Source organism: Letharia columbiana (assembly GCF_014066305.1).
Source record: "Letharia columbiana isolate WasteWater2 chromosome Unknown Sc0000020_s0, whole genome shotgun sequence".
Lineage (NCBI taxonomy): Eukaryota > Fungi > Ascomycota > Lecanoromycetes > Lecanorales > Parmeliaceae > Letharia > Letharia columbiana.
Genome location: NW_023501061.1, coordinates 348,090 through 365,371, shown reverse-complemented (window position 1 = coordinate 365,371; position 17,282 = coordinate 348,090). Strand labels below are relative to the sequence as shown.

General features: G+C 49.6%; 6 protein-coding genes across 6 annotated transcripts; 2 read left to right on the top strand and 4 right to left on the bottom strand.

The window, feature by feature from the left end:
- Positions 1–265: 265 nt before the first annotated feature.
- On the bottom strand, positions 266–3,348 carry HO173_006708 (uncharacterized protein; the record flags this gene model as incomplete). Its single annotated transcript, XM_037308616.1, has 2 exons — positions 266–783; positions 3,309–3,348. The coding sequence occupies 2 exons, from the start codon at positions 3,346–3,348 to the stop codon at positions 266–268; spliced, it is 558 nt and encodes a 185-aa protein (XP_037164459.1).
- Positions 3,349–4,359: 1,011 nt separating this feature from the next.
- Positions 4,360–7,976, bottom strand: HO173_006707 (uncharacterized protein; the record flags this gene model as incomplete). The annotated part of the gene is made up of 2 exons (XM_037308615.1): positions 4,360–7,747; positions 7,798–7,976. 2 exons carry the CDS (start codon positions 7,974–7,976, stop codon positions 4,360–4,362), a joined length of 3,567 nt encoding a protein of 1,188 aa, XP_037164458.1.
- A 334-nt stretch (positions 7,977–8,310) lies between these two features.
- Positions 8,311–9,744, bottom strand: HO173_006706 (uncharacterized protein; the record flags this gene model as incomplete). Its single annotated transcript, XM_037308614.1, has 1 exon — positions 8,311–9,744. The coding sequence occupies one exon, from the start codon at positions 9,742–9,744 to the stop codon at positions 8,311–8,313; it is 1,434 nt and encodes a 477-aa protein (XP_037164457.1).
- A 364-nt stretch (positions 9,745–10,108) lies between these two features.
- On the top strand, positions 10,109–10,964 carry HO173_006705 (uncharacterized protein; the record flags this gene model as incomplete). The annotated part of the gene is made up of 2 exons (XM_037308613.1): positions 10,109–10,124; positions 10,291–10,964. 2 exons carry the CDS (start codon positions 10,109–10,111, stop codon positions 10,962–10,964), a joined length of 690 nt encoding a protein of 229 aa, XP_037164456.1.
- A 469-nt stretch (positions 10,965–11,433) lies between these two features.
- Positions 11,434–13,149, top strand: HO173_006704 (uncharacterized protein; the record flags this gene model as incomplete). The annotated part of the gene is made up of 3 exons (XM_037308612.1): positions 11,434–11,482; positions 11,539–11,584; positions 11,643–13,149. 3 exons carry the CDS (start codon positions 11,434–11,436, stop codon positions 13,147–13,149), a joined length of 1,602 nt encoding a protein of 533 aa, XP_037164455.1.
- A 577-nt stretch (positions 13,150–13,726) lies between these two features.
- On the bottom strand, positions 13,727–16,899 carry HO173_006703 (uncharacterized protein; the record flags this gene model as incomplete). The annotated part of the gene is made up of 2 exons (XM_037308611.1): positions 13,727–16,723; positions 16,783–16,899. 2 exons carry the CDS (start codon positions 16,897–16,899, stop codon positions 13,727–13,729), a joined length of 3,114 nt encoding a protein of 1,037 aa, XP_037164454.1.
- Positions 16,900–17,282: the final 383 nt, after the last annotated feature.

Here is a 17,282-nt window from a genome sequence, read left to right as displayed (position 1 = left end):
GCTGCTGACGTACACTTGGCTATGGTTGTTGCATTGTCCACTTCAGAAAGCAGATAGGATGATCAAGAGGATGTTCGTTGTGAAATGGTTCATATCTGATGTATATATTGAAAGCATGCATTACCTTACACAGTCATACAAGTAGCGTGGTACAAGGTCCGATATTCTAACTCCATAGGTCCTGGTTTTCCTTGGCACCTCTTAGCTTCAGCTCCTTTGATCCGCATCCTTTCATCTCACCTTGAAAGCGCATAAGGACTAATCTCTAGAAAGTGGATGTCCTTTTGTTTCTTTCTGCAGTCTGACTTGTTTTTGAAGAGTGAAAGCTCGAGCTGAAGTTAAAGCTGCAACTGCATCTTCGCGAGGAGTCTCTGCTGAATATGCCTCGCGACGAACGTGGTTCTCCGCACTTGCGCCCTGAGCCAGAGTAGACGAGATCTTGGCCAGTCACCGGAACTCTGTTCTTTACCAGCTGAATGGTGAAGGACATGATAGCTAAAATGAACAAGGGACGAAAACAGAGGTCATCCCAGCCTATCGGAGCAGCGATGTTGATGCAGAATGCGGCTACCAGCATCTCCTGAGGCAACCAGGCAGTGCCAGGCAGTTCGTATTCATGGTGTCTCTGAGTCAGCTCGAGACCTCGACCTGGCAATAGAGAGCCAGCTTCAGAAACATCCTCAGGCACCGTGTATATTAGAGGCTGCCCTGTTGTTGCAAGAGCGATCGTGAATTTCATTACTGTTTCCTCAAGAATGACCATGGCCGGAGCAAATTCCTCTACTGCGTCCTCAATTCGCATGTCACCGATAGCATCGACTCGGGGAAGGCGTGTTGCTGGTCTTGGAAGTGCCGAAATTGGATATGACGAGGAACGAGCAGAGACAAATCCAAGATCTTGCGTTGGAGGAACAAGTAATTGGAAACCATCAAATTGAACCCTAGAAACCTAGGTAACAGATGCTGTGTAGATTTTGCTTCTCAGACTTTACTTCGCAGATTGACCACTTATCTGCGTGTGAAATTCAAGCCGCCTTCATCGACTGTCCATCTCCCACCGCAAAAGCGATCTGAAGAGATTCAAAGGCCAGTCAAAGGAAGTATAGCTTGAATTCCGTCTTCAATATCAGCAGACGCAATGGCTAAATGTTAGGCAGTCGACGATCACCCGGAAGGTTACCCACAGCTTGCAGCCTTCTTTGACTGTGACTCGAGGAAATTTCTGATGTGTAGGAGTTTCATGCATTCACGCATTAGACATCTCTTGTATTGCCAAGACGAGCTTGCGAAGCTACAAAAGGGTTTGCTTGACCAGGATGACGAAGATTCGAGCATTGACGATGGCCGAAAAGTACTAAAGTCAAGAATAAGATATGAACACCGTAACAACCAACCTCAGCGGAAAGCTCTCATAAAGGAGTTAGGTCCGAAACTGAAAGAGTATGGTAAGCGATGCTAGCTTCTCTGTCTGACATCTGCTCACATAGCGTTGAGACGACCTGGTAGAGAGGACAATAAGATTTGCGTCATTGAGAGCTCCTGACGCGCGAGACCTTCAGTCAATGAAGACCTGGATAAAACAACATCAACCGCTTTCCAAGGAAGAAAGAGCTCATCTCTTAAATGGCACTGACTTCGTAGCTCTGGTCGAAAAGCAAGAGGAAGGTTGGCTCGATAAAATTGTTGAAGCAGCTTTATTGAAGTGGTTTCCCAAAGATGTAGGGTCTGTTCCGTCCTTGCTAGATGCGGTTTTACTAATTGTGCCAGAGTGTTTTTACCTTGCCGCAGCAGCGTCGTATCAGCGACCATCCAGACCTTCTTTTACGCAGCAAGCACCGCATTGATGTACTGATCAGAATAGTGCTCACCATCACCGCCGTCAGCATGCTACTAGGCCCGTCGGCGGTGCTATATATCGTCAGTGGTCATAACGCTCTAAAACTCCTACTGATTGGGGCTTTCACGGTCTTGTTCTCGGCAGCTTTGCACGCATTCTCCAAGGCTCGGCGCCATGAGAATTTCGCAGCCACATCAGCGTGGGTGTTCTTTGTCACTGGCTTTTCTAGTTTTGTGAAGAACTCGAGCATTCAAATGTAGGTTTGAAGCAGCTGACGTGTCGCGATCCTTTAGGTACTGTGCAGTCCTTGTAACCTTCCTGGCCAATTTTGCCGCGTAAGCAGCGACTGCATGATGCTGTCCCCATGAGCTTCTCGAGCAAGGAGTGCCAAAGGAAAAGACCGTAGGGAGCCCGTGGGCGGCAATAGCAGTACTGAAAACTTTTGATGGAGACTTGATCCACAAAAGCTTTCTGATAAAGTATAGTCAGGTAATCTGAGATCGAAGAGTAATGTCGAAAACAAGTCAATAAGCAGTTCTAGGCATTCTCGAATTCCAGAAAAGGGGCTCATGACTGGCAGTCCTAGATCCACGAACATTACTCCATCACTGCTTGTCATCCGTGGCTGTTGAAACGCTCGATTCCGTATGAAATCGTATCATGAAGGGAGTCCAATACTGAACCGTTTCTGTGATTAACAAGAAGCAGTGTCGGGTAAGTCAGGCGTGATGCGGGGAGTATCTTGTGTTACACGGATAAGGTGGTTGATTCTTTCATATTGAGAATCAGGGTCCTTGTTCTCAAATACTTCCAGACACTTCTTTCTTGCTGCAACGGCTTTGTTGCATCGAAATATCTGGACTGGTATTGCATACCGGCCTGAGATGGGCTGGTATTGAGACGAACGTGTAAAAGTAGCTCGCTACCTGTGCTTCAAGAACGCCCACTACACCATCCTCCGCAACACGATCCAGCCCCTATTGCGCCACTACAACATGTCGGCAGTCACTCATATTTCACAGTTCTACTGCGAAGAAAAGTAAGGGATTTGCCCGTGCAAACGTGAAGTTGCCTGTCGTGTCACAGCTAACAAAAGGCCAATCCATGCAGGTTGAGGGTCATCTATCACGCAAGGCCTTAGGTCATCTTTACTGAGAAGGAGGGCGACGGCAAAGAGAAGCTGTTTATTGAAGAGGTGTTGAAGGACGGGAAGTACTGGCGCTACAAGCTGCGAAGGGGTGATACAACGGGGGGTGGGTGTGCTGGAAAACTCCTTCGCCGAGAAGGATCTGAGCGAAACGGCGTGGGTGATGAGGGGTACGTACAGGTAATCCACCGTGAAGATTTCGGATCTGACCTATACGTTAGAGGGATTTGATAGGGAGCAAGCCAGAGAATTTGGACATGCGGGGGGTTCCTGGACAGCTGAAAAAGACGGATCAATATGAGGAAAATCCCGAACTAGTCCGACGATCGACTACCAAAAAGCCCATGCAATACCTCAATTCCATTCTAATTCCCTTCTTGAAGAGCTATGAACAGAGGAAAGTAATGCCCTCATCCCCATCCTAGACGTCTATTCCATTCTTGAAGAGCTACGGATGGTAGGATAAGGAAGGGATCAATCCGTTCTTAGACGCCCGTTTCCTTCTCGAAGAGCTACGGATGGTAAGACAAGGCAGGGATCAATCCGTTCTTAGACGCCTGTTTTTCTACTTGAAGAGCTCAAGGGAAGGGCCAAAGGGATCAATCCGTTCTTAGACGCCTGTTTTTCTACTTGAAGAGCCACAAAGGGTAGAACCAAACGGGCCTCTATCCCTTCTTCAACGTCTATTCTATTCCTGAAGAGCTTCAAATGGTAGAAAACAACGGGCCTCTATCCCTTCTTCGACGTCTATTCTATTCCTGAAGAGCTACAAATAATAAACAATAACGGGCCCCCATCCCTTCTTCAACGTCTATTCCATCCTCAAATAGCTACGGATGCTAGAACACTCAGGGCCCAATCCCCTTGTCAGACGCCCAAACACACCATTTAATCCCTGTTTTGCATGTCATCATATGCTCCAAAACCCCATCGATGTTGGAGCACAAAGGGAAGAAGGCCATCGGGTTCGACCATATCTGCTTTGAAGCGGTCAAAATGAGAGTGGCATTCAGGCTGTAGGCCCATGTGTCTCGCCTTTTTCGTTCGCAGTTTTGCTTTCGGAGAAGGTGGTGGTGCCGCCGGAGCGGGTCAGATGTTCGGAATAATGTCCGTTTGTGAGAGCGGGGAGCTGACATCGCGGATTCATCCCGACATTTTGTTACACAGGGGGGGTATACAAAATTAAAAGAGTAACACTTTTCAGGCAAGTAAGCCCAATCGATCAGTAAAATTAATTCGAACATCCTCATCTTGATGAACTATTCAGGCACTTGACTTATATAATTTATTGTATGTTGTCATAATATCTATCTACCAAATGCAAGCGAGGTTGAAACAAAGGGCTAAGCGCTCGCTAATGCACAATGCTTGAGACTCATTGGCCATCTCCAATGTGTATCCTCGTAACTTCATCCTCAAGGTTCCCACTTCCACCGTCTCCTTGACCCTCCATGGTCCGCCTCCTAGACTTGCCAGGACTCAAGCGCTCTTCAACTGACTTGCCTAGCCCAACAGAGGATGTCCCTCCAGACGGAGCCTTCGTTGCCGATTTTGCCTTTGCATTTTCATCAACTGGAAGCGGTGACCTTGTCAAAAACTCCGCGATCTCAGCCTCTGAAGTACCCTTCGTCGACTCAGCGTTCGAAAAGGAAGAGCCGTGGCCCGTACTGCCCGGTTGGTCGAGATCATCATCATCGTCGGTAACGTCAAACATTGAGTCATCCCACTGCGCGGAGTCCTGCCTGGAAATGTTGGGGCGGTTAATGCTGCTACTCATACTGTGGTCTTCCATATTTGTAAGCTCAGAGATGCTGTCTTTAGCTTCATACCGTTCGCTGTCACTGCGCTTCATTTCCCTGGGCGCGTCAGCACGCACTTCCTCGCCATGCTCGCCTACAGCTTCTGTTGGTGGTTTGGCGCGTTCTTTGTTCGGCTCATCCACATCTGCCGTTGTAGCAGCATAGGTGTCAGCGAAGTGAGTGTCAACAAGATGCTTGATTACCGGCCAGCCATAGGCGTTTGCGAACATGCGTCGGACTACCATATTATTATGTGCATCGGGCTCGAGACGGACGAGTACTTTGCGCCATGATAGGCCATGATGGTAGGCTCGTGCGATCTTTTCTTCCACTTTCATGCTGCTCATGTCCGGAGTCTCTTTGAATTGGCCATCATAGTCTGTGTTGACGCGAGAAGGGCCGTTCCGAGACTCGCTCGAAAAAGTTCTCTTTAAACCTTCTCGCTTTCTTTTGGTAGGCGGAGGTGGTATGTCTTCAGGATGGTAGACACGATCATGGAAAATAGTGCGCGGTCGACCTTGGGGATTGATCAAGAACTCCCTTGTCGGCAAAGGGGGATTCAAGACGTCACCCGCAGCCTCGAAGATAGTAGTTTTTGGAGGAGCAAAATCATTGTTGGGATTTTCGATGATCGAATCGCCTCTGACAGTCCCTGGGCGACCCAAAGATACCCCGGCTGCGGACGAGCCCTCTGAGGACATGCTTGCCACATCATCCGCGGTACGATTGGTAGTCTGGCTTCTCTTGTAGATCTTGGTATTTTTGGGAGAGTGATGATGGCTCTTGGGCTGGCTCTTGGGCTGACTGGGGCGAAGAAAAGAGAGCAAACCAGCCAGAGGATGTGCTGGCTGATGGGACGTTGGCTCCTCAGCTTTTGTAGCATCATAGTCCTCGTCTTCGAATGGTTTACCTTGAGGGTCAGGATGTTTTTTGCTCGCTCGGCTTTCGTTTCCTTCTGCCGTCGTGTCATCCCGGACTGCATTTTCCTCCGGCTGAGGTACTGCAGCCTTTCTTCCTTGACTGGCGCCCTCGTCACCACTTATGTCTGACTGCGACCAAGCATCATTGCCGTTGTCGGCGCGGAGATGTTTGTTTGAGCTTTTATTGGCACCCGTAATCTCTGACCAACCCCAACCTGCCATAGTACCAATTAGACCATTATCCCTTCTGGCCTTCTCCACTCGATCTAGACCACTCCAATCAAGGAATAGAAGACACGAAGTCCGTAGAGGCACGATGCCATCGTTAACAACATTCGAGTAGACTGTCCTATTCCTGAACAGCTTCAAGACCTGGTGTGTGTGACCTGTCGGTAAGATACGTAGTAGGGGTTTCGATCCGGGATCTGGCTGTCTGTGTGCTCGTTGGCCCTCCGAGCCGATGCCGCCAATCATGGCACCCCATCCACTCCGCATCATGGTCGGGGCCCTCCATGTCAGGCCGAGATCTTGTCCGGTCCTCCCAACAAGTCCGAAGTCAAGGGCAAACCTGACATATAGCGGGTTTTCATTGCTCAGCCCAAGAAACGGCGCAGCCATGGCGACGAAGTTGATTGGCTTAATCTCATTGAAAAAGTTGGGAGAATGCTTATGAATGTAGGCAATAGCGTACGTCTGGGTCAGGCCACCCAGAGAATGTGAGATGAAGCTAATGCTCGTAATCTTGTACGCTAAGTCATTAGGCTTTTTCGCTGGACGATGAATGCTGCTGTGGTTATGTTGAGCTGGGCTTTGTTGAGTGTCTGATTTCTGGTCGCCAGTGAAGACCCTGGAAAGCTTCCTTGGAAGAGACTTCTTTACAGGTAGGTACGGTTGATCCGGAAATGTCATGTTGAGCACCCATTTTGCGAGCCGCTTGCCTAGATACTGTATACCTCGCTCCGTACGAGTGGCATTGCGATCGAAACCTCTGACGATGACTTCTTCTTCATCTTCCTCGTCAACATTGGCTCCCGGGTCAAGATCATCCTGACCGCCAGACAAAGGAGCAGTAGACGAGTCTGGCTGATCCTTCTTGGAACTGGCGCTCTCGTCCTTTGATTGAGCTGCACCATCGGACGAACTTGATGTGTGCTTGGACTTTTCGTGCGCCCTTCTCTCCCTAGCACTCTGGCGAGCCTCCTTTGCTGCTGCGTCAATGCTCTCCTTCAAATAAAGCATATCAGCTCCGAGGTTGCTGTGCAGGCCGTGAGTGAGAACGACCAAGTGAACTCGTCTCCGCTTCTTGGCTTTTGGCTCTTTCTTCTTGTTTTCATCACTGGTTCCCGCTTCACCCGCTACGTTCCTCGAGGAGAAGTCATTCCCCTCTCCAGGATCAGGGTAGCTGCGCCTTTTGCCCCTGTCCTTCCCTTCATCATCCCACTCCGGCAGAGCTGGTTTATTCCACAAACTCTCCGTATCTTCGACTACCAGAGTCACTGCATGTGAAAACACTCCTTTGGGCTGCGCTGCGCTGTGGCCGGTTTTGCTCCTCTTACTTTGCTGATGATCCTGTAATTGGCCAGGTGTGGCTACCGCTTGACCCGTTAAAGATGAAAACCCAAGCTCTACTGACTTCTCGTCCCTGCCCACGAGAAGCTCGAAATTGACCGAAGCTGATGTAGAAAATATAACCTGTGACGAGATCTCAATTATCCACGTAAAGCTCGGAGTAGAACCATCGGTCCCTCTTTTCACATTTGCTTTTCCAGCCGTCTCCCGTATGTTCTCCGGCACAGTCAAACGACTCGTCCAGCTGCCCCCAGCCTTAAGATTGGGCTCAAATTCTGGACAGCTTTCTTGAGATGGTTTCTCGTACTTGTAATTCGGATCGAATGTTGCAGGGTAGCAGGCGGTGTATAAGGTATATGGACCGTGGAGGTACGCGGCTCGGAGAGGTATTGCTGATGAATTCTTGATCTTGACATGCAAGTATGTAGGTGATGGCAGTATTCGGTCAAGCGAGGGCGTGTATGTGAGTGTATAGCTGGTGCACGTCAGAATCTGAGTCCGCCTTTAAGAGCAGACCAAACCAACCGTACTACCTCTCCAACCCGCACAGATCCGACTTGATGCACGAGCAGCATCTTCTGGCGCTGTGCGACTGTCTCCGGAGATACGCGCCAGCCGATTGCTGGCAGAGGTCCGAGGCTGCCAGGATTAGATCCCTCTTGTATGTTTTGAAGCTGCCCGTAAGTACGTGGAGTGATAAGCATTCAAGCGGAAACTGTTGCATTGTTGTGGACCCTTTTCCGATGTCAGCCCCGGCAGAGGATGGATAAAGCGGTTGTGCGGCGAGGTTGCCTTCTCCAAAAAAGTGATTTCATGGGACGGTGTTGTTTCTCGCTCTTGAAAGTCCCACTGCCTTGAGCCTTTGTCGGCTCACATGAGATTATGGCTGTATGAGCTGCGGCGCGTGACCGCTTTACCTGGTCTTTAGATGATTGGATGAGGCAGTTGCAGCGCCACTCCTTGGCGGCTTTTAACATGTGATATCAATCTTGATTGTCTTTTCTAAACTATTCTCGAATATATCATCCGCTTCCTGATTCATACTCTCAAATCGACAATGATGTCGATGACATCCATGCCAGTGTTCTTTCTCACCTCCACCCATCCGCCTTCACCCACTCGGACGATTCTCCCATCTACGCACACTCTTCGCCAGCGACCATCTGATTCATCGAAGTCGATCCTAATTCTCTCAATGCTCTCGTAGCCGACCGTTTCATTATCAATATGGGCTCCGCCTTGGAATGCTAGTCCCAAAATTTTCATCACTTCTTCGCTAGGAATAGCGCCAAAATGCACTAAGCGTAGCTGGTTATCCAGAGGCTTCGAATGAGGAGAGATGGTAAGTTTCTCTTCCAGGTTAGAGACCAGTGTGGCTAGTATGTACCCATGTTCCTGCGCATCCAGCATCTGCTGAAATTCATGGCCATTGTCGTCGAGCTTGACCAGTGTGATTTGACCCTTGTAAACATGCGGTGCAGAGCCATCAGACGGTGAAAGCAGTTCTTTTGCAGCCATCTGAAAACGTTGACTACCAAATTTGCGGTACTCCGCCGTATCACTGTCGGCCACTAGAGAAGCATGGAGAGCCCAGCTGCAGACCACAGCTCCGTACATTTCTCCGGCATCAGCAGCAGGTGGCGCTACAGGCTCGGTCTGTCTGCCTTCATCGAACAAAATTTCCGAATTTGGGGAGAACGTTGCAGTCAACGTTGGTAACGGGTGGGCTTGTCCACGATAGAAGTGACGAAGACCTCGCGTCAGATCGCGATTCAGGCCTGTAGAGTTAGCCAAAGCATTGCCAGTGCCCATGGTAACAAGGCCGATTGCTGGCTTGACGTATTGTCCGCTTCTCGTCGAAGAGAGCAACACATTGATGGTGTCGACCACACCGCCGTCGCCTGATAAAAGCAGGACTGTTTGAGACACGCCTTCATTCGCTCGAGGCAGTATCACCGCGCTGATAAGCCTCTCGATGCTCTTGTTAGAGTTCGTAGTATGAACGTAGTAGGAGAAGGGTTGAACGCCACTAGCAGTAAATGCTGGCTTGACAACATTATCAAAGAATCCTTGTGCTTCACCTGTACCAGAACCGATGGATATTACGACATATAGACTTGGAACAGAGCCGCTGCCTTTGGATGCACTTCTGGAAGGCACTAGTTGCCCAAAATGAGGCGAGATTACGTTGGCGTCTATGAATGACTGCGGCAAATTCGTGACTTGGACATCCTCGAACCTGTAGTGCGCTCCTGGGAGTTGGGAGAGGAGCAGAATTTGTTGAGTTTTGGTACCAGATTCTCCATCCTTTCTCCCATCGACGACAGCGATAACGCTGCCGTCGAGAATGGTCTCGTGCCCGGAGTCGCCTTCAATGATAAGGATACCCTCCACGGCGTCATAGGTTAAGCTGGCATCCTTCCCTCGAACGGTCCCTTCATTCTGGCAGTCTTCTTTGGGTGGCGCTGACATTGTCGTCTCCCACGTTGTAGCAACGACAGTGAGCAGAGCCACAAAAGCGGGGACCTAATGAAAGATCCATGGTTGCTGTGTTACCTGAGTGTGGTGCGGAGCCGCATGATGGTGGGTGCGTCGAAGTTTTGATACCTGCTCGGCCTGCAGCCGACGTGCACTTAGAGTACAACTTTAGCCGGGTGAACCCCTGTCTCCTCCGCATTGCCAGCCAAGCTTCCGCAACGTCTGTCTCAGTTGCTTCTCAACCATCAACCACAGACAATATTGTTGTCACTCGCTGCCTGTGGTCACACCAAAGCAGTCACTGACTATGTACTTTCGTATCTCATAATATTGACGTCCCGAACGCAAAGTCGCGAAGATGTCGGGCTGGGGCTGTACGTACATCTACTTTATTACTCCACGCGGATGCGAATCCACGTGATCCCAGTACCTAGCTCCAAGATTTGAATCGCAAACATGTTTTGATCATGCTCCTTAGCTCTTTTTCATAACTCAGTCTCTTTTCTTGAAGAAAGAATGATGGCTCTAACATCTACGCAGGGTTCATCCTCGTCCTCATCCTCCTCATCCCCATCACCGCGCTCGGATGGATCGGATATTCACGCCTGAAGGCCCAGCGTGCGGGACGCGATCCTCCTCCATTGTCCTCGTACATCCCTTGGAAGCGAAATCGACATGCGGATGCCTATCCTGCGCCATCTGGCATTGTTGCCTGGGTGAAGTCAAAGATCCAAGGCTCAGGGTCAAGAAGCGGAGCATATGAACAGCCGCTTGGACCTGGCGCGAGGAGGGGACTGGATCCAGATGAGGCTTGGGATGCCAGGGTAGGGGCTGAGGCGGATGGGTATGGGGCTGGTGGCTACTACGAAGAGCAGGAGCTGGGGTTGCGACCGCCGGCGAGTGGAGCGTATGCTGGTGGAGGATACGGAGGCGGGAGTCAGGCACTGCCAGATTATGGCGAAGAAAGAGGCCGCAGTATCAGTCGCGCTGGAGTTCCACATATTGGGGGAGGTCAGAAGGGTCTGGATGAGAGATATGATGAGGAGATGGGGCACGAGGATCCATTCGGAGATGAGGCGGAGAGAAGCGAGCTGAGGGGTGTGAGCCCGAGACCACATGAGGAGGGCAAAGGTCATGCGAAACAGGGGAGTGGAGGCGGGCCACAGGACGACAGTCCGACGGAGAGGAGGAGTATGTTCCATGAGAACGTGTAGGGTCCAGCAAGTCATCTGATCCTGCCTCAAAACTGTACAATACTTGCGATGTTGGAAAAAAGGTGAACGCGAGCACCGCTACCTTGATCTGTCGTCTCGATTATATTCTGCTGGCGAGGTAACCATATTGCAAAACAATGAACATGACGTTTTATTGTGGTGAATGACTTGAACGCTGCCGTGTCTTGCCCTCTCAACCAATACATCCGCGCCGAAAATCTTTATCTGCGCAACTTAGCCCTCGGAAATCATATTTCCTAATATAGTACAGGGCTACGGTCAATGAACCTCGCTGTTTCGTAAGGCTACGAGCCAGTCCAACAGATCACTTCGTCCTTCAACATGGGAATACCAGGTCTAATTAAGCACTTTCAACCTTATGCAATCTCGACGGTCGTAGGCTGCCAAACGCCAAACTGTGAAAGGCACCAAGCTCAAGACGCACGTCAAACCAACCAAATCATCGTCGATGGACCATCCTTTGCCTACTGCATATTCAACAGACTCTTTATACACTGGTCAGTCTCTCTCGACACCATGGAGATGATGCCGTCATACGATGAGGTTGGCAAAGGAGCATTGGCATTCCTCGAACAATTGGAAAGCTATGGATTGGTGATGTGGGTACTATCGATGCGTGACTCAAGCTCTTGGCTGATTTGACTGCGCATTACTCAGTGAAAAGATCTATTTCGACGGCTACCTACCAACGCGCAAGAGGGACATCCGCATTCAACGACTAAGCGATTCTCTCAAGCTTTTGAAGAAGTACATTGTGAGGAACAGCAATGGATCCAATAATGTACAAGGGTCTTGCGACCATGGCCCAGCGACACCAAGCCACGTCTTCGAAGCAGGACCTCCAACGCCAACTACTTTCCATGGCATGTTAGCTCCTCCTTTTCTTGTCCCAGCTGTCATTGATGCCGTATCTTGCAGTAAATATGCAGCTGTATCTGTTGTTGTACCTGGCGAGGCAGATATTTACTGTGCCAAAGCGGCTCGGGATGGCGGCATTATTCTCACCAACGATTCGGATCTGTTCGTTCATGATCTGGGCTCGCACGGTGCATTTTCATTAATCCACCAGGTTGAGCTCCGTCCAGGAGGAGAAGAAGAGAATGGTGAGCAAATTGCCTGCAAAACCGTCAGACTTTCGATTTTCCGTCCCAAAGACATTGCCGAACATCTAGGCCTCGTCGACTTACAGCGACTTGCCTATGTATTTTCAAGAACGAAAGGAAAACTCACTCTGCCGGAAGCGGTGATCCGCGCAAAAGAGCACCGAGATATTGGATATGTTTCATTCCAAGAGTTCCTCGAGGAATTTGCCACCAATACTTCAATCACTGAATCGCAGACATTCTCTCCGGACTCTTTGGCCAATTACATCACTCATGCACCACCTCTAGATCCTCGGGTGTCAGAGCTCGTACTACAGTTCACAGCGACAAGTCAGGATAACGTCTACATGTACTTGCCATGCCTCATTGACGACCCTTCGAGATCCTCAGCATGGCTAGTCTGCACAAAAGAGCGCTCCTTCGCGTACTCAATTCCCAATCACCTTCGCGACAGGCCGCAGGAACGGCCGCGACCAACCATAGCAGAGTATCACCGAAGAGGAGACAGAATCATCGCTCAGCAGATCTGCATTCCCTCGCCCGACGACTTCCGCGTCCAGTCCACCGAACTCCTGGCCAAAGTCCAAGCCTTCGCCGAGACATTCGCCGACTACCCCGAACATGTGATTTGGAGAGTATATGCACTAGCAGACGTCTACCGCTGGTATCTAGATAACAGCAAGCCCCCTCCATCAAGGGAGATGATGACACGGCTCATGACGGGCCTGTCGAAACCTAATTCGACATTGGAGGACATCCATCTGTCAGCCCAGGTACAAGCTGTGCTTTACACTCTACGTATGGCCAAGCAGATACTGGTATACACCATATCTACAACAAAGACTGGTCCATCAGAACCCCTGAAGGAACTCGCATCGATCCTCAGTACGCTTCCGCCCATAGCTCAACTGATACCTTCAGGGTTCGAACTGGCTGCTCAAATGTCGACCCTAAAAATTAAAAGTTGTGGTGTCGATCACCTCCTCGATCTGCTGGCTGTGATGTTGCAGAAGGAGGCAGATGCTGAGGAGGTCGTCAATCACAGCGACGAGGACGCATGAGGTGTACTTGCCATTTTAAATCTGATAGCTAGCACAGGAAGATTACATGGTTGGCTAGATGAGATCACGACTTATGCTGAACAAGATCGTTTGTATATAACAACTATCCAATTGATACCCATAAAAAAGGCAAACTGTTACCTCACGATCCCATGTTCACTTTATCCCTACGGGTCTGATAACATGATATAGAAAGCTTCGGGAAGCAGAATCCGTATGCGTCTGGTACGGAGAGCGATGAGCTACATATTTTGCATAGCAAATTGGTGGCTGATCTCAAGCTCGGACCTTTCCCAATAGTTCTGATCCATTCGCGCTTTGACAATTGTGGATATTGCCCCAATAGATACGCAAGGAAAATGCGATGATTCCCACAATCGTTTAGCGGAGTCTGAAAAGGAGCCCTGAGAAACGATGGACGTCAAGGACAGAGAAGCGACCTACTCTGTTCATTCAAGCTATTTGTTGTAGCAAAAGGCCCAAATTCTATGTGGTATCTAGGGTATCCAGCCTTACATTTTTACTTGACCGATGGTTCAAACACTTCTCAACAGATGCAACTGAACAAATGATATCATCAAGTTCTCCCACTCCTCATAAAACCCACCACACCCCCACAGAATCCCACCAAATCCCCCAGCCTCTTCCCCTCCTGCCCCTGCCACTCTCTCCACTCCACCAGCGCTTGCCTTAGGCCTGCATTTCCAGGCACAGCATCTCCATGTATGCGTAGGAAGACGGCCATCCATGCCTGCACAAGTTCGTAGTCTCGCTTGCTACGTAGTTGGTACGTGAGAGCCGAGACGAAAGGCACGAGCTCCTCTGGGTTGAGAGAACGGATCTCGATGTCTGCGGTTGATGGCGAAAGGGTTTTGAGGTGCGCGATGAAGGGGGTGTAGTCGCTATTTTGCCTAGTAGCTTGGAGTGCAGTGGTAAATTGGCTTGCAGTAGCAGCGCGGTCCATCTTCGTGATGCGAGAGCGCTCGGCAAGAGTGTTCTGGTTTTGCTCTTCTGCTTTGCGTGGCTCAGCTAACTTCGCGCTGTCGAGGGAAGGAAGGAAGAAAGGGGCCTTTTCGGGGGCTTTCGGGGGTTCCTTAGGTTTGTTGCGTTGACGAATGGTGTCGAGATGGAGGAGATTTTGCCAGCGGCTTTTGGGAACAAGACTTAGTGTGAGCATGTCAAGGCTGAGCTGGTCGGTAGGCGCTAGATCGTTATCGTCCAATTCTTGCACTTCTTCGTCCGCCTCTTCATCAAAAGCAGCATCTATATATCCTTGACCGTTCTCCCCAGATTGGGTAGCTGTAATCGCTGGGCTGATTTCGTCTTCCTTGAGTAGTCTTGTGGGGACGTGGGTGAAGAGCGTACGGTTATTCCAGATGTTGATCCCGACGCTATCCGCGTGAGCAGTAGCTAAGAACTCCCCAGTGTCCGAAAACGCCAATGCTGTACACGTGCTTTCAACTCGGACCGCGTTGATGAGATGACCGGTAGGTAAATCCCATACCCGAATGACTGAATCCATCGAGGCCGCGATTATCCATCGACCATCGTTTGAGAAGCAGAAGTCGCTGATTTGCCCTAGACAGCCCCAAAGTTCTCTGACAAGCTTCTTAGTCTCTGTATCAACCACTCGGATGGATAAGTCGTCGCAGCTTAAGGCCACGAGATCGCTTGGCCTGTGGTATTGAGATGCTATGATACACGTCATGGGGAACCAGTCAATCTCGTCCTGCAGCAAACCTGTCTGAAAGTCCCAAAACTTGATCTTTCCGTCCAAGCCACAGCTGATAAGTGTCTTGTTGAGGCCGTCGACCATGAGGCCAGTCACAGCTCTCTTATGTCTCCCCTCGCCCAATGCATACTTTCGCTTTTCATCCAAGCCAACGGCACCATGGCTCATCTTTAGCCTTCTCGCTTGTCCTGGAGTCAGGGATGATGGGAACTTCTGGCGTTGGATACCAGACTGCAAGTTGAACGAAGATACGCTTCCGCCAGCGGAGCCCACGAGCGCGAAGGTTCCACATGAAGTGATAGCAACGCTGGTTACCCCCGTCCCATCACCAGTCTCGAAGGCCCATCTTCCTGCTTTTTTCCTGCCCCAAAACCAAGTCCTTGCATACTTGTCCCCACGATGACCGGTTACAACGCTTTCCCAACCAGTAGCATTACTCTCTGACGCATCAGCAGGACCCTTCTTTGAGGTTGTATTCGTCCATACAGCACCGCCACCACTAGAAGCACCCATTCCTCCGTCGCGGTTCAATGAGCAAGCCATAGCTATGATCTCAGGTGCTTTCAAATCTTCCAGAGTTGTAGATTTCTCATTCTCTAGACTCTTGCCCAAAAGACCAAGTCTTTTTGCTTTCTTCCGAACGTTTCCCTGGCTGAGCTCAGTGCTTTGCCCATCTCTTCTAAGACTCCATCCCCAGAGACTTTGATCTCTTCCAGCGCTCATGAGCCATTTGCCTCCAGTATCTGCACCATCAGAGTTCGATGGCACAAAAGTGAGCCGTGTGACTGGCGCGGCATGACCACAGCGCGAATGCAAGATGCGAGGTGTTGGTGATAACGAGTTAGCGTCAAATATCCAGGATTTCAGTGCGTTGTCCAGTCCACTTGTGAGCATTACGTCTTGACCAAGCAAAAACTCAACTCGGTTGATCCCAATTAAATCGCGGCCATGAGCCGAAAAGGGTGGATTGTGGGCTCCTCGCAGAACCCCAGTGATACGTCCTCCATCATTGAGATCCCAGAAGGTCACATCTCCACTACCTGTGCCTGCCGTAGCCATGATACCGGATTTGCTACCATCTTGTCCCGCGCCGAGTCCATCAGTTCGAAATGATATTGAGCTAATCGTAGAAGGATGGGATGCTTTGGTATTGAGACTCAAGACTGCCTTATCAACACGGATGTCATGGAGAACGATAGATCCGTCCGCGCGGGCGATTGCTAGGAGAGAGAGCGCTGGGGTAGGCTCCAGGGCAGTGACTGCTCCAGACGAAATACTCGGTGGAAGTGCCGTATAGATGAGCTTGCCAGTGCTCAGATTCCAAATGTCAAGGCTTCCATCTAGCTTGCCTACAAAGACCTTATTCAAATAAGTTGGCATGTTGCATATTCCTCCAGAAAGTATGCCTCCTTGACCGGCCTTTCTTGATATTGTAGGAGTGAGCGTTGTGTAGTGCTCATAGGTCGCAGACTTCCATACTTCGATTCGCGTCGAGCAGGATCCCACTATCCAAGAACCGAAGATTATAAGCCGATTGATGGACTCAGAAAGCCCCAGTGGTCTCTCCAATTCTCCAACCTTCTTTCCCCGTTTGAATACCCATACTCCAACATCGCTACTTGCTGCTTCTCCACCCCAGGCGGCGAATACACGATCTTTCCAGGCGACTGTAGCCGTGATATCACTTGGCGTTTGAGGTCTGGTCAGAAAGATTAGATTCAAGCCCTTCAAAAGGTCGTAGGTGTGTAGGCATCGTCCAACGGAGGTAGTGACTTGGAAGGTGGTTTTGCCGAGTGGGAGAGAAGTAAAGGGAACCGCAGTCGGCGAGACAAGGCCTATCGTCTTTTGAGGTGCATTAGCTATTGCTGCATGATTTTCGTTGATTAGAAAGGAATCCTTGCCCTGAATGGAGCGAAGATCTTTGGGGCTCGATTGGCGCTGTGTGTGGTGCCATTTGAGAGTTTTCGACGCTTCGCAACATTATCCTCACCATGGCCATTCTCAAGACCTCGGGACATGCTGCGATTTCACTTTGTATTGGGCATGATTGATATTCTAGCGACAAGGATGGTTTGTCAGCCCTGCTGGTGGAGAAGGAAGAAAAGAACGAAATATATATTAAGCGATCTCATGCACGTTGAGTTTGGTGAGGAAACTTTATCTATACGGCAACCCATTCTACGGCGGACGAAGTCAATTTTTTTATTAAAAAAAATCGATTCTACGATTATCATAATCTCTAAATAATAAAAGAAGTTTTATTAGATAAGTAGATTTTTATTCTAAATACTATATTATAAAATCGAAAAAAAGTAATTAGTTTTCTAATAATAATTCGTCGAGATCGTTAAGCTTTATTTTATAATAGAATTATAAAATTTCTAATCTTAAATATTAACTC